The sequence below is a fragment of the Callospermophilus lateralis genome, chromosome 2 (assembly GCF_048772815.1).
Source record: "Callospermophilus lateralis isolate mCalLat2 chromosome 2, mCalLat2.hap1, whole genome shotgun sequence".
NCBI classification, from domain to species: domain Eukaryota; kingdom Metazoa; phylum Chordata; class Mammalia; order Rodentia; family Sciuridae; genus Callospermophilus; species Callospermophilus lateralis.
The window spans coordinates 129,589,931-129,616,638 of record NC_135306.1 but is presented as its reverse complement, the minus strand read 5'-3'; the positions used below and the strand labels follow the sequence as shown (position 1 = coordinate 129,616,638).

General features: G+C 33.4%; 1 protein-coding gene across 5 annotated transcripts in view; it reads right to left on the bottom strand.

The window, feature by feature from the left end:
• Window positions 1–26,708, bottom strand: part of Mtmr2 (myotubularin related protein 2) — an 81,977-nt gene that overhangs the window by 40,380 nt on the left and 14,889 nt on the right. For 4 of the 5 annotated variants that reach the window (XM_076846495.2, XM_077108833.1, XM_076846496.2 and 1 more), the window contains one exon: window positions 4,402–4,507. In XM_076846495.2, the coding sequence (XP_076702610.2) occupies window positions 4,402–4,507 (106 nt within the window). Of the gene's footprint in view, window positions 1–4,401; window positions 4,508–20,759; window positions 20,824–26,708 lie in introns of all 5 variants that reach the window. The other variant, XM_076846498.1, reaches the window with a different exon arrangement.

Here is a 26,708-nt window from a genome sequence, read left to right as displayed (position 1 = left end):
TAATTTAAGCCTATGAAATATTTCAAGACAAAGCAGATGGTTATGAACAAAACCCAAAATACTATTCCATTTATTATACATATACAAGGAAATATTTAAAATAAAGACATAAAAGAGAATTCAGTTACATTTTTAATATTTAATTCTGAATTGTAGACCAGTTAGGGCCATATCACAGGCTTCACAAAGGAAAGGTAATACTATATAGTCTGACCTCTAACTCATCTTGCAATAACCCTCTTTTGGGGGGATCAGGGGGAAAAGAACTAGGGATTAAACTCAGAGGCACTCAGCAACTGAGCCACATCCCCAGCCCTATTTTGTATTTTATTTAGAGACAGGGTCTCAACTGAGTTGCTTAGTGCCTCACCATTGCTGAGGCTGGCTTTGAACTTGCTATCCTGTCTCAGTCTCCCGAGCCGCTGGGATTACAGGCATGCAAAACACCGCGCCCAGCGCAATCACCCTCTCTTGAGAAACTTATTTTAATTAAAACCCAATGCTATACAAATTATAACATAAATAAATGGAGATATACATTTGAATTTTAAAATATTGTATTTTATGATTGTATTTTTCAGTGAGTGAATAAATAACCTAGACACAATTTCCCTAGATTCTTAATTTCACTAACTGGCAAACTTCAAAAATATGTTCTAGTTTTTAAAAACCTAATTTTAAAAATTAAAAATTAATTTAAATATTTTGTGTTATTAAAAGTTCTACATAAAAGACTTTTTTAAGTTTTTTAAATGGAATTAAAGAAGTTCGACTGCCAAGTGAAGAGCAATGGAAGCGAAAAGAAAGAACTCTACAACAATGTCACTCAGGAAAAAAGAATTCAACTTTCAAAATATGGATTTGTGCTCCATTTTTCAGAAATACACTTACTATATTATACCCATATAAGACTTTTTCCCCAAAGTTAACAAGGCTAACAAGGAAGGAAAAAAAAAAAGTAATAGGAATAGAATTGCAATTGAATTTAAGTAAAAGTTCAAGATATCTAGGGTAGCTCTGTTCTCCATTCAACTTACTGTTCTGCTTTACTGATACAAAGACAAAAAATCTTATTTGAATGCAAAATTCTTAATAGAAAAAGCTTTTATATATAGCTACTATGCTTTTCCAGGGAGCGCTACTGTATAGCACCAGTAGCAAAAAACCTATACAATTTGATGTAATATTGTTAATGAAAGTGGATTGCTTTTTCAAGGCCATTGTGTTTCCTGCACTTCTGTGTAAAGGCTGCTACTCAAGGAGCTTATAAAATGTTGAGGCTCAAGTGGGATAAACAATGAGGCTATGTAGAAAACTCGAAGTCTAGAAGTTAACCATCTTCAAAAAAATCTGAGAATGACAACTTTCAAGACTATATTACCAAACCCCTCATTCCAGAAAGCCAAACCATGGTCAGTTAAAAAGTAACACCAAGTTATCTGCAGTTAATTTCACCTATAACCAACTAAACACTACCATTTTATGATTGCTAAGATATACATACTAAAAAGTGTAATGCCATTCTCTATAAAAAGGAAATAGGATTCTTTTGAAAAAATGGATGATTATTCTAGAAATTGAGCAGAAAATATACATGATATGCATTTTATAGTGCTAAAAAGTGTTAAGGAAGAGGAGTTGGAGGAGGAAGAAATGATGGTGACAGTGACAGAAGAGTACATCAGAGGGACACAAGATCTCCAAATGTGGAGTAGAAACAATGGAATGACAAAGTAGGATGGTTTTGATTGTAACAAACATATCACATAAAAATTCCCAAGTCCATAATGAAATAAATGGTTGAATAAGTCAATAAATATTATTTCTTCTGCATGAAGAAATAAATCTTCCATGCAGAAGAATTCCCAAGACCCATGTAAAGGCATCTCAAGGAGGCAGAGCATAACTTCTTAAGGGTGAGCTGTGTGTAGCAAATTCTTTCCAAAGAGTAAATAGTACAGGGTGAAGGGGATGGGAGTATTCTACAGTAAATAAACCTAATACTACCTCAACAAAGTGATCAAGATTAACATCAAGAGTGATAAGTCATGCTGATAACCTTCATATAATGTAATGAAAATGGCACTTTACCTCTGTGGTCTTCCTCCCCAAAACACATAAGCCCAGCTTATAATGAGTAAAAAAAAAAAAAAAATATCACACATTCTACAAAATACCTAACCAGTAGTCTTCAATTGACAGCCATCAAAAAGAAAAAATGTCTGACCAAATGTCACAGGTAAGAGACGCCTTGGGAGACATAACTACTAAATGTAACGTGTAACGACTAAATGTAAGGATGGAATCATGGAATCTTACAACGAAAGACAAATCCAGTTTAAAAAAAAAAATCTAAAAAATTATGAACTTTAGTTAATAACAGTGTGTCAATATGAGCTTACTATGTGTGACATATGTACTATACTAATGTAAAATGTTAATAATAGAAGAATCTAGATGTGAAATCTATGGGAACTGTAGTTATACTTTTTCTGTAAATCTAAAACTGATCTAAAATCAAAAGTTTAATAAAAATTACAATATTTTATGTAAAGATTAACATTATGGCCCTTATTTTGTTCAGATATAAGCCAGTCACTCATTATTTGTGGTATATATGGTGACCTGAAGAAATAAAGAGGACTACATGCAGAGAAAGTGACACTAGAGGCTTTCTTCATCCATGCACTTTCAGCACCTTGCCATGTACTGTAGTTCACCTATGAATCTAGTTAAGTAGTTGAACTAAAGTAACCCTAAAAGAATATGTAAATTGTTTAAAATAACTCAGGAAACACCAAGTAGAATATAATATTAAGAACGCAAGCAAAAACAAGTGGTAAAAGTAACATTTCTTCATTCCTAGTATAAGTCCTTTCTTAGTCACAATATGAAATTAGAAACAATTGTATTTTAAAAAGATCTGACCAGAAGTAGGACAATATTTTTCAAAATTATCAAGAAACCAATACGCCTTTGTGGGATTTTTCTTAATGTAGCAAATGAGCAGAAATTAAATATATACATAAAATATATATTTTTTAAGTAGTATCAAGTTAAGGAGAGGCAACAATGAATTCATATTCACTATTAACAATGAACCCTTCCCTAATTCTAAGTCATGCTTCAAGATAATAGCTAATGATATAATGAAGCCATCATAATTAGCAGAACACATATCCAGATTATGAAGATAAAATAATGCCTTATAATTTTTAATAATGTTTAAAATCATGCTACACCCAGTGTTTTATGAAATTTCACAAAAGGAAATAATATGTAGAAGTCTTTATAGATGTTTCTAATCTTTTTTTTTAATTAATTTTTATTGTTGGTTGTTCAAAATATTACATAGTTCTTGATATATCATATTTCACACTTTGATTCAAGTGGGATATGAACTCCCATTTTTACCCCGTATACAGATTGCAGAATCACATCAGTTGCACAACCATTGATTTACATATTGCCATTCTGGTGTCTGTCTTTTTATATTTAAAATTGTTGTGAAAATGAAAAAGATATTCTCAATATATGCTCAATAGCAAATGATTCCATTCATGAAAATAACTAATATCTTACTTAAAATTGTATTAGTATAACTAAAAAAGAAATCATTTGATTGGAATAAAGGTGCTCTCTACCATGTGAGGATACAAAGAAAAGATAAATCAGAAAACATATCCTCACCAAACATTGGATCTGCCAATACTTGATCATGGACTTCCCAACTTCCAGAACCATAAAAATAAATGTTTATTGTTTAAAATCTTTAAAGATTCTGAAGCAAAGGTCAGGGGTTAACACCACACATGAAATTCATTTTCTCCATCAATCATAAGCAAGTGGTTATAGAAAAATAGATGAATTCATAAATGTACAAATTGCTATACTATTACATAGTATTTAAGTGACATAGCTCCACAATTAGACTGCATGGGCTGGAACACTGGTAAAATAATTTATTAGGTAAGATAACTTGAACATATTACTCAATCTCTCTATGAATTATCATATGTATAATAAAATTAGTGGGGGTAATGAAATAATTTATGTACAGCATGTGGAACAATGTTGTGCACACAATAAGTACTCAATAAAGTAGTACTTAGTTATTACTGGCCATAACTTTAAGAGTAATCATGAAAATCTTTTATACCACAAAGAAATCCACCAGTTATCTTTTGGCAAAGAACTTAGAAGTATCAGTCTTAAGAATAAATTACACATTTTTTTCTTTTACAAATAATATGCTGACCTGGTCTGGGATATTTTGTAAAGATTGAGGTGTTTTAGAACACTCCACTAGTTTCTCCTGCTTAATTAAAATTTTATTGTTAATGTTGGCAACAAGCAACTAACATAAAGTCCTTCATTAGAACTTTAAAATGGCATACATACCCTCAAATCAGGAGAAAAGTTCTCTGCAGAAGTTGAAATGGAATCTGATGACACAACAGAAGCTGATTTTGTATGCACTGAATTCTCTGAATGAGAAGTGGAGGCACTAAAAAAAAAAAAAAAAAAAAAAATTATGTTTGAAAATGGGGAGCTTTAAAAGACCAATTTTAGATATTTTATTGACAATTATTCCAATTCCAACAAATTATACTTTTTTATTCATTTTTATATCCAAATGCAGATAAATTATAAACTCTATTCTCAAAGTTAATTATTCTTACCAAGTTCCCTCTGGGCAGACTTTTCCAGTACTCACATTCATTAAGTGCTCCCATATGCAAAATCACTATACCAGGCACAGTGATCCAGAGATAAATATAGCAAAGTCCTCATGTTCCCAAACCTTGTGAGTATGTAGCACAAACAAGTAAATAAATGATAAAATGTGATAATGGCTCTAAACATACACAGAAACATGCTCCATATGTGGATATTAGATTAAAAAAAAAAAAAAAAAAACCCTAACTCTGGCCAGAAAATTCAGGGAAGACTTCACAGAAGAAAGAAAGGATATGTAAACAGTCTTAAAAGACAGGAAACTGTCAGGATTAAAAACAAGTAAGAGAATTCTGCAAACAATAAATACTGCTATGTATGGAAATATCAAAGGGCACACAGAACATTTGAGACATATAAACAGTTCAAAAAGGCTGGATGAATAGGAAAGCATGATGATAAAAAAAAATGAGCCTTTGTTATCTTGTACCATCCCATGACATTAAACCCTATACTTTTAACAAGCCTGCCATACATATATAATCTTTTTCCATCATTTTAAGTAATCATATTGTACAGTGTTTTCTTAAATTCTTCAAGAACTTTTGATACTTGATCACATATGACCATTTATTGTTTATTGATTCCAAGTATACACATTTCTTTTCTCAACAACTAAATTTTAAGTGCCCCAAGGGCAATTGTTAAGTCTTTCCTTATTTTTATTTTCCACTAAATCTCCTTTGGTATCTGTATATACTGTTACCATTTACTAGATCTGGTAAATTTAAAAAAAATTATAATATGCAAAAAACTGAATGATTACTATCATTTCCTTTTCTCAATAAAAGATAAAATTATTTAAGGAAAGAAAAATCAATGATGGAAAAACCTCAGACATTCTGAATTAGGGATTAAAGTTCACATTAAAAAATATTTGTTAGAGTTCCATTCCCAAAATATTAGAAGTCTTCCCCAAACAAAAAGCCAATTTTATTTCATTATAGATTTTTTTTAAAATACTTCCTATGTTGAGGTTGATTGGTCATATTGAAGAATCATGATTTAGTTTTAAAATAAACTTATCCATTATAAACTATCTATAATAATCAAATTATTTATACAATGTGAAAATCATCTTTCCCAAAAGAAAACTGTCACTTCATTTAAATGGATGAAAATGGTATTTTAGTGGGAACATTGATCAGGTTTTTTTCAAACATAAAAATTCCTTTATTTATCATTTTCAAGTATGATATACTTATTTATATCCAAGAACCTTAAATATTATATAAGTCATCAGAAATTGTACTATCTAGTTTTAGAATGTAGAAAAGAAAAACTGATAAGCTGAGAATCATTTCTTTTCTTTTAGCTAATTTCTAACTAAATGTCAAATGTATTAATACGATAGATGAAATAATCAAACCTAAGGCACCAGGTTTGACAGATGTTGTTAGCTTCCTATTCCACATAGATTCCCTTTTTCTCCCTAATCTTTTGCACAGCTCAAGATAACAGGCTTGATTTGTCTTCCCTGGGAAAGTCATGAGACACAATTTTGGTCAATGATATTTAACAGGAAATCTATGGAGGGTTAAGGAAACCTATAATTTCCTTAGTAAAGAAAAGGAATCTCAAGACAGTCCTTACTTTTTACCGCTTTCTCTAGCATGAAATAATGTAAAGCTTGGTTATACAGTAACTACCATGTAAACATGAGCAACTTGCTGGCATGCTAAGGACAAAAAGCTGAACAGCAGGATGAGCACAGGCTTATGGAATCATTGAGCAGCTACATCCATATCAACAACTCTCAGCTTGTGTTATATAAAACAAATAAAATTCCATTTTTTAAATCACTGTAAGAGTTTTCTATTCCACAAAATTCTAACTAATAAAGCAATCATCACCTCATAATGTCTATTTTGGGAAAGTTCAAAATTATACTACTACTTTCTATGCACATGATCTTCCCAGAACAGGAGAAAACGTAAAGAGAAAACAATTTAAATCATAGGTAGTGTACTATTTACAAAAATAATATTGACAGAACATTGCAGCATGTAGCACCAAGAAACCAAATGACTTTTCAGAGTCAAAGTACAAAGTAAATAAATCTAAAAGAAATAAAATAACAAAACCATGTACTACAACTAAAACTTTGCAATTTCAAAGAAATCAGTCTTCCAAGCAAAAGTGTGACAAACAGACTTTATGGGTTAATTTATCTTTTCAGACATGCATAAACACAGGTAGATATAATAATCTATCATTTATGTTTGAATAAGCACTGATGTAGAATTCAATATAACCATTCTACAAAAGATTTTAAACTCTAGGCAAACAATGAGGAGCTGGAGGAGACTGAGGGTGGGAATATATCATAGTACTATCCTTGGAATTGTGGCAGAAACACACAGACACATACCAGCACACCTACTAAAAGTTTTCCTGTTACAAACATTAAGTATTTATTGCCTTTAGTACTACTCTGACTGAAAGTGGCCACAAGCACACTAGAATGCAGAGCTCTACCTTAAGTAGTTATTTTTTGTGTCACAGTGACTGATACATGCTTCTGATAATCACAGCTGCTGATATTAATCATCCTATATTTCCATAACTTTTTCCATTTCTCCCCGCTCATCTTGAGGTCAAGTTCTGTTTACCTTTTATGAACTGTTCCATAAGCCAGTTCTGTATTTCCAAAAATTCATGTTATTCCTCATGCCACTCCAAAACAGAAGGCTCCTTTATACCAGTCTATTTATTAACATACTACCTACCCCTTATGACTCAGTTAAAAATCTAGCTTTTTCCATGAAGTCTTCTCCAAGTCCTTATAGCTGGAACTAAACTCCCAATCTTTTATACTTCCATCAATTTAACTCCCAATCTTTTATACTTCCACAGATTTTGTCTATAAATGCCACTTCTCAGATTTCCTAGGCCCCCAAACTTAATTACAATCAACCCAAACATTTTGTTTATCCTTGTCATCCTGAGCTTCTTTTCAACTGGTCAGACTTTCTGGTCAATTCACTGTCTGATGTGTTCATCACATTATTGTGCTTCATCCACTCACTTTCTCTGTCCCAATCTTCCTTCAACTACTAACTGTCTTCCTAATTTTTATAGTAAAATCTAATTCCAAAATCTAAAATTCTACCCTCTAGTTCTCTGCCTCAACTAACATCACCCAGGAATCCACATATCTGCAGCCTTCAACAGAGGACACTCTTCTTTTCCCATATCTAATGAAGCCCAAAATGAAACCAGCAGATTCCCAGCTCAATTCGTATTCTTTAATAGTACGTTACTTTTCCATCTCCATATAAAAAAGTCTTCTTTCTCTAAGGATCATGGCTTTTCAATATACAATCTCCTGTTACTACTCACCACCTTTTAATCACTCCTCTTCATTCATTCAGGATTTTTCATTTGGTTCACTTTCCCCGATATTTCATTCTACTTTAAAGCTGCCATGATCACAGGAAATTTACTGTCCATAAGGATAAACTATTAACAAGTCACCTCAAAATTCCTAAAGTCTCCATATCCCTCATCCACGTTTCCCATTACGATGCATCTGTACAGTCATACTCTGGACCTTGTCATTTATGGGAACTAATGTGCCTCTCTTATTTAAACTGGAGGCACATAATTTTAATCTCTGAACACAGACTTTATCCTTTTCAAATCTCACTTTCTTAACCTTCCCTTCACCTAATCTTCAAGCTATTATAGACAACTAGTCCCTCAACTTCTCCATTTTCACTGTACTTTGTGATTTATTGTTCACCATTACTCATTTGACTTTCCTTCCTATTCAACCAGGAATATAGAGTGTTAAGATTTTATACTTACTCGTGGCAATCCTCAGTGTTCTTATACTCTTATCCATGGGCCACAACTGCCCAGCTAATCCCTAAATTTGTACTTATATAACCATCTTCCTTCTCACATACTAAAGTGAAGGAAATCTTCAAAATGGGACCACATAACAATCATGATTAGAAACATGAGCTAGACCTAAGACAGTGCTCCACAATACTTTCATGTCCCCATTGAGTTTTTAAACATGACCATCTTTACCCCAAATCTAAGAGCTGTCATTCTTAGTTCCTCCTAATATATTATATCCAAATCTACAAGGATAACTTTTTCCCAGCATCACTTCAGTGATTCACAGGAACCAGTATTCATTAGAATGAAGATGCTTATACCAGCCACCAACTGCCTCTGAATCAAATCTCATAATTCTAGCTTTCAGAGGATGAAGGATATCCACTAATGAGGCAACATACCTAATTCTAGTTGAAGCTTATACTTCACTCCATCTAGACAAACATTTCTCTTAACACTGATCCTGAGAAACAGTCTTCTTTTATTTTCTATGTGAATATTTTTTTTTACTCTCCAAATGTTCTTCCTTTCTGACCAACTGAAGGGTTTGCTACATAAAACCTTTCTTGAAAGTTCAATTTCCCATAGGAAAACAATCCTAAGTTATTGTTAATGGTTTCTTACATTGAATCTAGTGAAACTCTATAAGGAGGTGACCCAAGATGGTGGAATAGAGGCACCCAGCATTTACCTCTCCTCCATAAGACAGAATCAAAACAAGTGGAGAGCAGCTATTTATCAAGATTGGTGGCTGAGGGAGAATGCTAAAGATTGAGAGTGGCCAGGCGGACTTGGAAAAACCCAGAGACTTTGGATAATGAAACAGACACCTGCACCAATCACCTAGCAGCACAACAGAGAGCAAGGGTAGACATGAACACGGCAGAGTCCAAGTAAGAACCACTATTACAGGATTCAGCACCATGCAAAAATGTACTCTGAAAAAACCAGAGTCTGGTTAGGATGCAAGAGCAAACTGGCTCTGGAGAAATTCTCCACACTTTCCAGTGTACACACAAGGTACTGTAATGGGGAGCCATCTTGAGAGGGTGTCATATGAGCTTGCTGCTCCTGAAGTCAAAGGACCTTGAATTTAATGTCTTCAGGACCTAGCAGCAATATTACAATACTGATTCAATGGGGAAAAAAATAACCAGAACATTCAAGAACCCTGGGAAAACATTAAAAGGCAAAAACTACAAATAATCAAAATTTTGATGAGGGAGAAGAGCTACAGGCTAATGGCAGAGAAAAATCTAATAGTAAAAGAATAGGAAGTTTCTCAAATTTTAAGACATGGCCATCCAGTTATAGAATGCATTTTAAACCCCAAATAGACATGACCAAAAGAGAACCTTCTACAACATATTATAATTAAAATTATAAATGATTTATAAAATTATAAATGTAGTTCAAGATTGCTAACACAGATTACTATACCCAGCAAAATTATCCTTTAGAATCAAAGCAGAAATAAAAACCTTCTAAGATAAGCATATAAACTAAGGGAGTTCATGACCACTAAACCAGCATTATAGTAGATACTCAAAGAAATCCTATACCCAAAAGAGTAAGAAAGATAAACATAACCATAATTATATGGGAAATAATCTCATTAGAATAGTAGATAAGCAAATGAGAATTAGAAAAGAATCAAACATTGTTCATACAGTAAACCATCAAACATCTAAAACAAACAGAAAACTCAAAACAGAACAAGCACAAGCTTTCACTAAAAACCCTGGATATAAATAGTCTTAATTCTTTACTTAGAAGATGCAGACTGAGTAGATTAATAAACAAGACCCAACAATATGCTACCTGTAAGAAGTTCACCTCACTGGTAAAGACATACACAGATTGAAACCAAAAGAATGAAAAATGATATTACAAGCAAATGAAATTCAAAAGCAAGCACTCATATCTGCCAAAACAGATTTTAAGTCATGACAAAACAGACTTTAAATCATAATCAAAACAGACAAAGAAGGTCAATACATTTTGATAAAGGGAACACTTCAAGAAAATGACTATAAATAAATATTCACCCAACTTCACAAAACAAACACTATTGGACATTAAGGGAGAGACTAACCTAATACAAGAAGAGCAGGTGACTTAAATACCTCATTCTAATAGAACATCCACCCCCCCCAAAAAAAAATCAACAAAGAAACATCACAGAATCATACTATAAATCAAATAAACATAACAGACTTCTACAGACTATTCCATCAAAAACTGCAGAATACACATTCTTTTCCTCAGCATATGTAACTTTTTTCAAAACAATATATTAAGCCACAGAGCAAGTATTGACGGATTCCAAAAAATTAAAATAATTTCTGGAATATTATCAGATCATAATGGAATGAAACTAGAAATTAACTACAAGAGTTACTACAGAAATCATACAAACACATAGAGATTGAACAGTACACTTTTGAATGAACAGTGGGTCACTGAAGAAATCAAAAGCAAAATCGGCAAATTTCTAGAATCCAGTGAAAAGGGAAACACAATATACCAAAACCTGTGAGATATAGTGAAAGCAGTACTAAAAGGGAATTCTATAACTCTCAGTGCCTACAATTAAAAAACAGAATATGTAACCAAATGTGTATATCAAGGTCTTGAGGGGGGAACCCTAGACTGAAGATCATTAGAAGAAAAAAAAAAAATACTAAAGCTCAGAGGACAAATAAATAAAATAGAAACTTAAAACAAAAAAAACAAGTCTCATTGAAACAAGAACTTGGTTCTTTAAAAAGGTGAAACAAAATTGACAACCCTTAGCTAAACTAACCAAAAGAGTGGGCTGGGGTTGCAACTCAGTAGTAGAGCACTTGCCTAGCACACTTGAGGCAATGGGTTCGGTCTTCAGCACCATATGAAAAATAAAGAAATAAATGAAATAAAAGTATTGTGTCCATCTACAACTAAAAATATTTTTTTAAAACCTAACCAAAAGAAAGAGACAAAAGATGAAAATAAAATTATAGATGAGAACAGGGGATATTACAACAGATGTCACTAAAATTCATATGCTCATTAGGGAATATTTTGAAAACCTAAATACCAATAAGCTGGAAACTTAATAGATAAATAAAAAACAATGAGATTGAAGCAATAACAACTAAATCTCCAACATTAAAATAATAATGATAATAATAATAATAATAAGGAATAGCCTCTGTCCTTGACATTTCTTCCCAATAAGAGACCTTTACCACATAAGCACATTGATGACACAAATAAGAGACAGGAGAAGGAAAAAAAAAAAACTTTAAGAAAATGATAGTAACTATAACTAGAGGAAACGAAGAAATATAAGTTGAACCATTTGAAACTGTTACTATTGTTGATTAAATAATCAAATATTAACTCAAGATAAATTAAAGGAAAGAGAAAAAAATTAAGCGTGGGCATTTAAAGATTCTAAGACTCAGACTGAGGCTCTGCAAATCACAAATAAACACACAAAAATCAATAAATAATAATAAATTAGTTGAGAAAGTACAAAGCATATTTGGTGGATAAGTAGTTTGTTTGAAATAAACAAGTAAAAAGCTAAAAATGTAACCTGGTGAATCCTTAACTCAGGACTTAAAAACCTTGCTAGTGAAAGGATACTTCTTCATACCCATGAATCAAAACAACAATCAAAAACAACACGATAGCAAACGTTAATAAAGATCTAGAGAAATCTGAATACTCACAAACTCCTGATGGAAATGCAAAAATGGTAACAGTCACTTTGGAAAACATTATGGTAGGTTCGCAACAGATAAATCATCACATGATCACTATTTGACCCAACAATTCCACTCCTAAACATATTATATACACAAGAAAAATGAAACATGTCCACACAAAAAAACACATGAACATACATATACTAATATGTATAGCACCATTATTCGTAACAGCCAAAAAGCAAAAATAACTCATGCCATTCTTCAGCTTAAAATCCTTCAATGGCTCCCCAATGTTCTCAGGATAAAGATCAATACTTAACCACAGCCTCACAATATATAATCAAACTAATCCCTGACTCCTTCTCCAGATACCCTCTTGTGCATCTCTCTCTCTTCCTTTGTTCTCCCCAGTCCAACTACATGTCACTTCTTTGAGATTCTTAAATAAGCTGGCCTTCTGCAGGGAGTGTGGTTCTGCCAAACACTTTCTGAACTTTAGTTCTCAATTGAGAAAGTACAACTGAAACATCACCTCCTCAAGGAAACACAGCACTTTGTGTTTTCTTTCTTTACATGTCCACAGTCTGTTCTCACATGTCTTGGAAATTTTCTGATTAATGCCTATACTCCCTAAGACATGAAACTTCAAGAAGGAAGGGGAATGTCAAGAAGAAAAAAGAATGTTGGATTTGCTCACCATTCCATTCCTAGAATCTAGTATGACACCTGGCATAGAGCAGACACTCAGGAAATACATGTTGAGTAAATTAATGGTCAAAAGATTGGAGTATTCTAATCAAACTCATCAGAGATTATAATAAAAACATACAAGATATAATGAAAAAGAAACTTGGTAAAGGTATAGAGAGAGAAGTAAAAAAAAAAAAAAAAAAAGAGTAGGGGAAGAATAAACCAAGTTTTTGGCCTTCTGGAGTCCTTTTGTGTATATTATTTTATATACCCAAATAGTGTCCCATACTCATCAAAAGGTTCCTTAGGATACTAAGGCAAACATTTCTTTAAAGATGCTATATGTTTTAAGAGAATGACAAATAATCCTTAAACAACTGATGGGACCTGGTTATTGAGTATTGTTATTTTCACTAGGGTGGTAAAGAGAAAGTAGTTGGGAATGGAGAAATCAGGATCTTAGTCTCATCAAGCTAACAGCAACAACCTTGGCTAATTAAAACTAGTTTCACTTAAAACTAAAATATAATTTTTTTTTTAAAAAAATAATCTTGGCCAGGATGATTATTGCTACTTCTAATGTAGTCTAGGGCTTCTGAAATGAGTAGTCCACCTTTTGTAACATCCCCACAATACCTAGATGAATACTAAAAAATTGACTAAAAGTTTACATATACATGCATGCATACACTAAAACAGCTTCATATTTGAAAGTTTCCTTTTAAATGTTTTTTAAACTAAATCGAATTATTCCAAAATTGTATTTTTATGATAAAAAGTTTAAGAGACCATTTACATATAATAGAGGGAAACTAAATCAAATTCTACATTTATCCAGCTCTGTGCTATCACCATGTAAATTCAATACCTTTGCTTATCTATAAATAGAAATGGCATACTATTAAGAAACATATGCCCCAGGCACAGTGGCACATGCCTGTAATCCCAGGAGGCCGGAGGCCAAGGCAAGAGTACCTCAAGTTCAAAGCCAGCCTCAGAATTTATCAAGACCCTAAGCAACTCAGCAAGACGCTGTCTCTAATAAAATACAAAAAGGGACTGGAGATGTGACTCACTGGTTAAGTTGAATTGAACCCTTGTGTTCAATTCCAGGTACCAAACAAACAAACAAACAAACAAAACATAAGCACAGTTTCTTTAAATATTTCTATTCTTTACAATAAGTGATTTTACCAGGAATTACACCTATCTTTTAAAATATATTTCCAAAAATTCTAATTTGGCTAAGCAGTAATCCCATTTCAAATGTATATGCAATTCCAAAATACACCTCATTTTAAATTGTACCTATAATAATTCAAAGGAGAATGAGAACTCTATAAAAATACATACATACATACTGGTTGGCTCAATAACTCTAAATTAATAATTTAACCAGACAGACCTAGAACAGAGAACTATATATTCAATTGACTCCAAAATATCAGCTTACCAGTGCTCAGCAGCATTGTTTACAAGCCTTAATATTCTGTGATTCAGAGTAATACTTACTCTGCCCTGTAACCTCAGTACTCTGGAGCTGATTATTAGCTTCAGTGGCTTGACTTATTTGGAGTACTTTTCTGCCAGGGTGAAAAATGGAAATGCATGACTTGAAGTAATCGCAGTACTTGCATTTCTGACAGCATATTCATTTTCCTTCCAAACACCACATGTAATTTTCCTTTACAAATCTTTTCCAAATTCTGCAGACCATATTCCATTTCTTAGAGTTCAGCCACCTTCCACATTTCAGCAAACTGTTAATCCTCATTGTCTCCATTTTCTCAGTACATACTCACTCCTTAATTTCTTACAATCTAGGTTCTGCCTTTATCAAACAATGCCCGAAAAATCTCTTTCTATAATTACTAATGACTCAATTATAAACAATATTGTTCTTTCCTCAGTTCTGAATCTATAAATCTCATCTCCCTTCACTATCATGTTACTTTGGTTATCCTACCTCTCGGTTTAATTTAATCAATGCTACTATACCCCTACTACATGCAAAATACTACTCTTCCAGGAACTCCTAGAGATGCAGAGATAAATATGACAAGGTTGCTGCCTTTAGTGAGCTTTCATTCCAGTATACTTAGTACTTTAAAAATATAGTATGATAAATGATTGGGAGAAATGAAGAACTTGGGGGTTTGGAGACTGACAAACTCATATACAGTTTAAATTTAGAGGCTCAAGAAAGGCTCTAAGAAAAAAGTAGCACTTGAGGTTAGCAAGAAGAGGTTCAAATCTTGACAATTTCACTAAGCAAATAAACAGCATGGAGGATGAAGAGGAGGAGGAGAAATTCCAGGCATGTTAAAGCAACTCTAAAAGATGAACCATTTTTATTGTGAGTACAAGTACCAAATAGCACAAAGATAAGCATGAAAAGATAGATTTGGGTCAGATTATAGAAGGTATTGAAAACCATGCTGACATTTAGTTCTGTAAGCAATGAGAAACCACTAAAGTTTCTGTGCTTTAGGAAGATTGTTTTAGCAATAGGTCAAAGAATGAATTTTAAAAGTGGAAAAATCTGTTTGGAGACTATTAGGAGGCCTTAGGTCAGAGGTACTGAAATCCTAAACTAGCAACCTAAATAAAATAGGAGTGAATACAAGCAATATTAGAATCAGAATCAACAGAACTTAGAAAATAACTTGGCATGACAATCAAGAGAGAGGAGAGTCAAAATATGATTCTAATCTGCTAAGAAACCACTGTGCCAAATTAGAGAGTAAAGAAGAAAAGTGGATCATTTGAGGAGCTGATGAATTTCATCTTCAAATTTTTCAAGGGGAGGTGGAAGCAAAGAATTCCATAGGAAAATCCATTGCACCAGGTATACTAATAAGCTAAGGGATTTTGGATTTTAGATTTTACCTGATCGTGCATTTCATTCATTCAGGCAGTATTCATTTACTGTTAGATAGGTGCACTGTGAAGATATATGCAACACAACAATATTAGCTGTGCTTCCAAATAATAGTCAAAGAAGAGTATACTCCTATTTAACTATGAATCTGATTACAAAGAATGCTATTCATGGTTTTAAAAAAAAAACGCTATAGGAGCATAAAGAAAGAAAAGATTAAATGTAACAGAAAAATTCAGGCATCTCTATCCTGTTACTAGAAATTGACAGTGAAACATTAGAATAAAAACTTTTGAAAGAGAACAGCCTAAGTAAACAGATTATATGGGGAAACTGTAATGGTTAATCTGAATTGTCAACTCAATTACATTAAAAGATGCCCAAGATTAAGAGGCTTCTGGATATGTTAATGAGGGTGTGTTTGCAAATGCCTGCCATGTGGGAAAACTGAAGTGGAGAATCTCCCTAAACACTTAGGGAGCATTTAGGGAAACACCATCCAATAGGTTGGAGTTGGATGGAATAAATATTGGAACAACAAGGAAGCAGCAGCAGATGTAAGCCTGATTCTTCTTGAATGGGTTCTTTTTTTTTGGGGGGGGGGGGGTACTGGGGACTGAACTCAGGGGCACTCAACCACTAAGCTACATCCCCAGCCCTATTTTGTATTTTATTTAGAGACAGGGTCTCACTGAGTTGCTTAGAGCCTTGTTTTTGCTGAGGCTGGCTTTGAACTTGTGATCCTCCTCCTCAGCCTCGCAGCTGGGATTACAGGCATGTGCCACCAAGCTCTTTGAATAGGTTCTTGATTATTGCTGTGACCGCCTGAGGACATCGAACTCTCACTCCTTCACTTTTCCGAAGAGGACTCCACCAGTGATTCTTCAGGGAGTTTACAGAAGCCTTTGGTCTCTAACTGGGGTAGCATCATTGATCCCCCTTGTTCTGGGGCTTCAGCATCTTGGACTTCGAAGCTACTGGTTCCTAAGTTTTCCAGCCTACAGATGATCATGTGGACTATCCAGATTCTCTTATGTAAACCAATCTAATAAATCCCCCTTTTATAATCATACCTCCAATTGGTTCTGTTCCTCTGAAGAACCCTGACTCATATAGAAATCTACATGACTGGACTCTGTGGATCTCAATGGGAAGAAAACAAGAAAGGTTGAGGCTATGTTGTATGAAAAAAAAATGGGTACCACCCTAAGAATTCAGACAGATTATAATCTGTAGATGATAGGAAGACAGCAAAGCTTTCTGAGAAAAAGTTCAAATAATTACTTCTATGTAAAGAGGGATATTCTGTTCAGTTTATAAAGCATCAACTATAGAAAAGATTCTACAGGAAGTTAGATTATTTAACAGGTTATAATAGGCAGCTAGATCACTTAATAAATAAATGGAATAGGGCACACTATGACAAAGATGGGAATCACAAGAAATATCAGGTTTTAATGATATATAGTCTATGAAAATAATGCAAAAAAATTGTCACTGAATTTGAGATTCCTGCAAAATATTCCAGTTGAACTATTCATTATGCAAGCAGAAAAACAAACAGTTTTGATTTCCTGGAGTAGTTACAGGGAAGTGATAGCTAAATCGAATCTATAACATTGGATTATTTAGCCCACGAATCAGAGATTTGATACTGGAGGTACAAATGTGGGACCAAAAAAAAAAAAAAAAAGTTATGAAAGCCAAAAAGTGTTTCAAAATAAGTACTTCATAGTATCTAACACGACAGAGCAGTCAAGAAAAATAGGAGAAAAGTCCACTGGATTTATTAATTTAAAAAAAAAACATGTTAAACCAGTTACTACGTCAAGATGGCCTCCATTGTGTTTTAAAAACATTAACCTGATATAAATTTTAAAAAACAGAGGTACTAAAGCATGGACTCCTTAACTTCTTGCCTCTCCAGTAAACCTGTCTACACCCAAATCCATTCTTCCTTCTCACGAATCTTAGTGACATGTACTTTCTCTGATTCAAGGGCAGTCCTTCATTCTGTGCTCTTCATTCTGGCCCACACAGTCTCCTCTTTTGTGTGTGTGTGGGGGGGGGTGGGGGGTGGAAGGTAGGGGTGCATAATTTAAACAACAGTGAACATTTACTAAGAACTCAATAGTGATTACCTAAACATACGTGAGACTTAATAACACTCAACTTGAACTCTAGACTCAATTAGTTTACTGATAATGCTTTCTAGATGTTATTAACAACCTCAGGAACAAATCCAGGAGCCCTGTCTCCTCATTTCTCACCCTCCTTAAACTCTTGGCAATATTTAATATTACTTTCACTGCCTCTTGGAAATGTTTTCTCTCTAGGTTTCTGTTGTCATTAAAATGTACTTTTTATCACTTCTGTACAAACAACTATCAAATTTATATCTCATATTCACATTCATTCACATATACCCTCTGTAAGTCTGATCATTCTGCTGTTTGGCTTTACCCTCTCTCTCCAGCCTTATTTCTTACTCTAATCCTGCTGGGCTATCGCCTACACCTTATAACAACATTAAGCCACAGAGTAGCCAGAATTATATCAAATAATGCTTTTTTAAATTGTTTCTTTTAAATATAAGTCCAGATATCAGTTAGCCAACTATTCTGATAGCTAATGAGCGAATTAACAGAGTATCAGAAATATAAAGGATCTCTGAGATCATTCTAGCAAAAGCCCCTTCATTTGTATATAAAGCACAGCTCAGAAAAGTGAAATGCATGGTTTTGAATATAACAAATTAGAGCCAGAAAGCGATATATGTATATAAACACATATACCACAGGTAGATAGATAGAAATATGCAGATAAATCTGACATAGAATCAGGTCTCCTTTTGACCAACTTACATTGCTTCTGATATAGTGTATAGAACTAAAAGGAGAAATATCTTAGGATGCTTTTTCTCTCCCTTGGGAGGTACAGCATGTACCCCCCCGCAAAAAAAATCTTTATTTCTATCACAAAAATTCTGTCTGTATTTATTATGTCTTCCTAAAAACTGTATTTACTTCATCTTTTATGCCTATTAAATCCTTTTTCTCTGCCTATGGACACAGTTTCCCAATAGCCCTCTCAAATGAAGAAATCAGCCCCTTTATATTCCCTCCTATACCTCTCTCCCCAGTCTGGGCCTGGAAACTGGAATTCATTCCTCATTGCCACTTTCAGATTATTCTTCTCCAAAACTTTAAAAAAAAGATCCCAAGTATTAAATTTCATGTCATCAGGATATACCATGTACATATTACCGCTCCTTTTTCAAGTCACCCACCAATCTCTAAGTCACTGTCCTTCATTCTTTGAAGATTTAGCTTCAGAATCACCTGGTTCTTTACAATACTACAAAGTTCCATGATTTTTAAAAGCCAACTCCCTATTACTCCAGACCCGTAATACTCACAAAACGAGTCTAGAGAAAATTTGCCAACCATATGACCCAAGCTCACTTTAAATTCATGACCACTTACCTCAACCAGGCCCATTTAAGCCCCTCCTATACTATTTCCTCTTGTGTGTACAAGAAAAACCTGCCCAGTTTTTCTCTTCTATGGTTCCTGCATCATAAAATACTCCCTTGCTATCCAATCATTCCAACCAACATTGAAACACGTTATTATTTCCCTCAGTCCCTTCAGAAACTTGATTTCTCTGAGCTTCTTTGAGTAAAACTTAAGAGATGCCTATACTCACCACTTCTAATTCTTCACATCTCATTCTCTCTTAAACCCACTTCAGTCAGGCTTTTGCCTCCATCACACCAACACAAATGCCCTTGTTGAGGGCATCAATAGCCTCTACTTTACTAAACCCACTGAGCAGCATTAAGGTAGATAATTTGAAATATTTTCCTCCATTTGTGTTCCAGAACATTCTACCCTTACAACTTTTCTCCTAGCTCAGTAGCCACTACTCTCACATCTCCTTAATGGTTCCTTCTTATCTCCTTAACCTCAAAACACTGTAATGTCCCTGAACTCTCAGTCCTTGATCATGTAATCTTCTGTATATCCTCTCTCCCCTTAATAATCTCATCCAGACTCACAGCTTATAGCTCATTTTCAAACTTCCCCCTTGAATTCCAGATTCCAATAACCAACTTATTTAAATACTTCCAATGGCATCTAATATACTCAAAAGCTTTGATTTTCTCATTCAAAACTCTTCTTCTAAATATACCTTTTTCTTTTACCTCCTTCAGCATTTTTGTTCACATACTGTCTTCTTAATGAAACTTTTCTAGCCATTTATTTAAGAAGACAAACTACCACAAATCCACCCACTCATTTTCTATCCCCTACCTTAATTTTCCCCAGAGAACTAGTTCTCACTTGACATTCTTTTTGTTTTACTTACTTCCTTGTTTTTTCTTTCCCACATTTCCTTCTACATCATCTCCCTTAAAATGTAATCTCTTTGAGGGTTCCAAGCTTTGTTTTATTCACTTCTGTATCCTAAGTATCTAGAACATTCAATAAGAATATTGCCCCCAAGGGCAAAAAAAAAAAAAAAAAAAAAAAAATGGTTCTTTGAAGGCAAGGAGACAAATTCTAAAGTAAAAAGTACATAAAATTATATGTATTATATCTATGCTACCATATTTTCATACATGGAGAGGACAGTTGAGTGGAGGGCATCTAAAACTAGTTCATAGAGTTAAAAAAGGATTGAGAAACACTGTCTAGCTGGAGACTAATACCTGGCACGCAGAAGGGGCTCAAAAGTTTGATTTTATTGAACTGTATTAAATCAAGTAGTTAATACTTACTGAGAAATTACCATATGCTAGGAACTATTCACATACTTATAAAGATGAAATAAATAAATGCAAAGAGTTTAGCAGGTCATCTGACAAACAGTAACAAAGTTATGTAAACTATTATTTTTACCTATATGAAGGCTTGAATAGGACACTTCTTTGCCATCAAAGAATCCTGGTTTAGCAGAATGAAGCTAGACATGAATCAAAAAATCAAAATGAATAAAACTCTTAACAACTTTATCTTTAAAGGAGTTAGCCCTAGTCATTGTCTCTGCCAGAGGAAAATTAAGACAATTTACTTAACTGAAAATAATCTCTGGAAAAGAAAATTTCACATTTCCCATTCAGTAAACAGTTATTAATTATTAATTCAGCACAGGAAATTTTAATTAATTTATTATTAATTATTAATTCAATTATTAATTAAGCATAGGAAATTTTAGCAAATGCCAACACAAACTATTTTTCCATTCCAATAAGGACATGTAAATTTAAGTAGTAGATGAGAATGAAAAACTGGGTGTCATAAATCATGGAAAGTCATTTAGCCTCTCAGAACCTCAGTTTCATACCCAAAGTAGGAATGAAAACACCTGTTCTACTTATTTCACTATGTACTTATATGTTCTTATAAAGACCAAGTAGAAATGAACTAAAAACTCCATTTAAACAATCCTGTTCATTCATATATGTGTGTGTGTGTGTGTATACATATAAAATAAGTAGTGTACGTGTGTGTATACATATATGTATACACTCACATATATAAAAACACATACACACACACACACACACACAACTATTGAAAAGAATTGGAAAATGAGCAGACAGCAACCTGCAACTGACAATGGTGTCAAATATGAAAAATGAAGTTACTGTTAAAATGCTTAAGACTTTAAAGTTAAAGAAAAAATACTTATGTATGGGGCTGAGAAACAAAAACCATCTTCTCAGGAAGACTTCTAGGTTAATGCTATTTCTCTTGAATATATGCTGCTATAAGGACATACATCTTTAATTCACAGCTATCTCTCTAACTGGTTTCTGAAGTTTTTTGAGCCAGTTTGTTTTCTGGTTAAGTTTTAAAATGCATAAACTCAATAAATGCACAACTCAAGAAAACTTCTAAATAAAAATCAGAATTCTTTTAGAGATAGGTTAAACAAGATATATATTTCACTATGGCAATAAAATGGTAGGCCAGAGCTATCCTAATTAAAAGAAAGAGTTAACTGACTTATAATATTAAATAAATTTTTGAGAAGTCAAAACTATCATAACAAAGACTACAAGATTTGAGCAAAAGTTAACAAACGTCAAAAAATAATCACTGTCACTTTTGACAAAAGCCTAATTAGACAAAATTTGAGAACACATTTAAGCTCATGGCCCAAATATACTTTTTTTTTAGGTGATTTTTCATCTCAGAGGGATTTCACAAAGATTTCAAATATTCAACATTTTAAAGGTGTCAATGCTCCTCTTCAAATTTTAATCAATCCTTCACAGTATCTGTTGTAATCACTAAACACTGCCTTTCTGTCCCTCCAAAAACCAGATTTTTTTCAATGTCTGTTTAATTGAAAAAGAAAGCTATGCTTCCAATGAGCAATCATTCTGCATTTCCTATTTTCCATTTAATTAATAAGCTACATAAAATTCCATTTCTTGTGTACTACAACACCTAGTCATCAAAAATGGGGCTCCAAAATGGCTTAGGAAGTGTTTGAAAAATATAGGTATTGTCAATTATGATATTCACAAGCCATAAGGAAGACTAGGTGGGTAGGGGTACTACTTACTACAAGATAGTCATAAAATCCAAAATTCTAAGATTTCGAGCATAGGCACAAAATTCTAGAATCACAGATGAAGAGTTCTAATACTGGATAGTTCTAATACTGGAAATTTCTGCTAAAATAGATTTTACCATTTTTAGAATCTCTTCACTTCTTAACAGGCAAAATACCCTCGTTTTTCCCTCATACAAGCACTTATACATACAAACTATTGTCCCATCTGAAAATGCGACTCGAAGACTTATCCTTCAACATCATTTTTTAATTATACTACATAAACTTTCCCCATCCAAAGGCCCTCTCACACAGTTGTAGCATCATAAAAATTTGTTTCTCATTCCCAATTACTGTGGATATTTCTGTCTAAACCATTAACCAGAGCTGTTAAGAAATAACACTGGAGAAGAGAGAGCCTACACAATGGGAGCAAGTTTTTACCATACACACATCAAATACAGTACTCATCTCCAGGATATATAAAGAACTCAAAAAATTTAACACCAGAAAAACAAATAACCCCATAAATAAATGGGCTAAGGAAATGAGCAGACAGTTCACAGAAGAAGATATACAATCGAGCAACAAACTTATGATAAAATATTCAACATTTCTAGCAATTAGAGAAATGCAAATTAAAATTACTCTTAATATTTCATGTCACTTCAGTCAGAATGGCAAATATCAAAAAATCAAGCAACAATAAGTGCTGGCAAGGGTGTGGGGGAAAAGGTACACCAATTCATTGCTGGTGGGATTGCAAAATGGTACATCCACTTTGGAAAGCAGTATGGAGATACCTTAGAAAACCTGGAATAGAACCATCATTTTAAGCAACTATCTTACTCCTAGGTCTATACCCAAAGGACTTAAAAGCAGCACACTACAACCATGCACTCACATCAATATTTACAGCTCAATTAATAATGGCTAAACTATGGAAACAGCCTAGATGTCCTTCAATAGATGAATGGATAAAGAAACTATGGTGTATATACACAACAGAATACTACTCAGCCTTAAAGAAGAATGAAATTATGTCATTTACAGGTGAATGGATGGAGGTGGAGAATATCATGTTAAGCAATGTAAGCCAATCCCAAAAAACCAAGGGCCAAATGTTTTCTAGGATAAGTGAATGCTGATCCATATGGGTGGGGGGCAAGGGAAGAATAGAAGAACTCTGGATTGAGTGGAGGCGAGAGAAAGGAGGGGATGGGGGGTGAATGGTAGAATGAAACCGACATTATTATCCCTATGTATGGGTATTATTGCACGAATGGTGTGACTCTACTTTGTGTACAACCAGACAAATGAAAAGTTATGCTTCATTTGTGCAAAAAAAAAAAAAAATTAATAATAAGTAAAAAAATTAAATTAAAATTATTTTCAAAGAATCAGAAGAGAACTTCAAGTATGAGACATAAAACATTTGTTCAAAAGTTGATGAAGCAATTTAACTGTAATTTATAATATTTCAATAAAACACACAAAATATTATGGACGCCTGGGGAAAAAAAAGAAATAACACTAGATATGCTTGTTCTGTCTTGCCATGTTATGACACAGCAAAAAGGCCCTTTTTTGGGGGGCCAGATGCCAGGACTATGTTTTTGGACTTCCTAAGCTCCAGAACTACAGACAGGGAGCCCAGAATGGGCAGCCTGGCATCTAGTATATTTTCTTCTGAAGACATTTTCTGGTCATAAATGTTGCCACTGCTGCAGAGGCCAAGAGGCTGAGCAAGCTAGAGGTACTTGCATGGACCTGAGGGACAATGATTCTCACACAAAGTTGGCCAAGGAAAAAAGGACCCTTCAAAGACCCTAGGATCTCAGAGGAACAATACTCAAAGTGACGTCTTGGAAGCAGCGAAGCAGCCCTCACCAAACATCAAACATACCAGTGCCTTGATTTTGGATTTCCAGCTTCCAGAACTGTAATATAGAAATAAATTTATGTTCTTTATAAATTAAAAAAAAAGAAATAACTTATTTTTTATAAATAATTATAATCATAATTCCTTTTTGTTCCTATAAATCCTTTATTGAAGATTTAAAAAAAACTGACAGGGCTCAAATATCTAAGCCATAAGTAAATTAACATTCCCAGGCCCTGGATGGCCTGCAAATAACTACCAAGATTAAAAATAATGAACAGTTATGTATAATTTTTAATAGAAACAAACATAACATCAAAAGGTAGGCAAAAAACGTAATTTCTACCCCCAAAAGCATTAACATCTTATTCATATAAGTCAAGTATGTTACATCAAAAAATATTTATAAACAAAACATACTTTTAGAAATTAATGAGACAGTTACAGAGAGAAATTTATTTTCCAAGAACAACAAAACTGATCAGAACATAACCAACATTCTGGAATACTATTAATTAGTATTCATACTTATTCATAGATTTCCTTTTCCCAAGAGATTCAAAATACCTCTAAAACTAAAACTGTAATTATATTCTAATGTACTAATTCTGATTATTAACCCTTCCGAGCAGTTAAAGATTACATGAACATACAATTCATATTCATAAATGTATTTATTCAAATTCAATGAGCCATGATTCTTATAAATGGAAGTCATTCTAAAATCTCCTCTCTCTGACCCACTCATTCTATCCAAAATTATATTATTCTCAACTCATAAGCAAAAAGAACTGTCAATATTATTTAAATACTGAATGCTGGTTCCAGACAATAACTAAATGAAGTTATACATACACATATACCTATGAAATAACAGAACTTGGGTTTGGAGTAAAAGAGGCAAAATATAATAGAGCACTAGTCATTCTTTGTTTTAAAATAACCATGCCACTTTCTCAGCCAGAGTGACAGCTTTCTTTCCACTACAAGAACAAAACAGAAATCCCATCATCTGACTCTTAGTCATTGCCACATATTAACTGGTCTACTGTTATATCAGAATGTCATTTTCCTTTGCTATAATAAAAGCAATGTACCACACTTTCGGTCTCAAAAGTTCTCCTATTTCAAAGTGTAGCATTTAAGTGAACAGAGTTATACAAACCAATTATTGGTAGGAAAGATAGGAACTATCCTCTATATGCTTTTCAAAATAGTATCAAAAAATAAAGCACTCTCCCCTTTTGTTTTATTGGGGAGGTTTTTTTTCTTTCTTATATATTGCTGATAAGGATAAAAATTTACAAATTAAGGAAATTACATCTAGGACTAGGGATGCAGTTCAGTGGTAGACCACTTGCCTAGCATGCATAATGCTCTCTGTTCAATCCTAATATTGAAAAACAACAACAAAAAATATATCTAAACAAATGAACTTTGGTATCTATGAGTACATTGGCTTACAAGCATCCTGTTAAGATGCTTAAGACACTTGCTGCAAAGCGGAGAAATCTGTCACCAACTAACAAGGATTTACAAATCATCTCCAAATATCCCCATACCTCAAAGCACTACTCAGTTTCCTTAGAAAGATGGAAACTGAGATCCTTTGCCTCCAAACACAGGCAAAGTGTTTAGTGGTTAAAAACATGAACTTTAGAGTCACACAGATTTAATTTCATCATTTAGCAAAAAAATAAATAAATAAATCAAGTTACTTAATCTAAGTTCTTTATGAAAATAATGATACCTTATAAGACTGTAACAATGATCAGAAAGCATGATATATAGAAAGTACTTAGTGTTAAATACTGAAATGGTAGAAACTGTCTTAACAAATAGTATTGTGGAAAACACATTGAGTAACCTCATCAGAAGGAAAAATAGAATGGAATCAGAAATAGGGGTCTCCTTTTATATTTATTTATTTATTTATTTTAAGTTTTAAGTTTTGTTTGTATGTGGTGCTGAGGATCGAACCCGCACGCATGCCAGGTGAGCATGCTACCACTTAAGCCACAACCCCAGCCCAAGGGGTCTCCTTTTAAAAAGAAACCCATTAATTTAATTTAAATGAAGCAAAGCACTTGATCCTAAAAGTTCTTTTCATTTAGATCTAGACTGTAGACCCACCTACAGTCTAGATGGGTCCTAAAATGGGTCCTAAAGGTTCTTTTTGTTAGTTCTGAATTGTAAAATGTCTTCATGAGCACTGAGAAAATTGAATATACAAACTTTTAAAGTCAAAATAAAACTTTTAGTAAACTGATAAATTTAGCATAACACAAAACACAAATTATTAGGGGGATTCTTTACAATACACTCACCCACACATGTAAATAAGTATCTGATGTAACTTTAAACATACAAGCAGAAAAATAACTCAAGCTTCAATCACAAA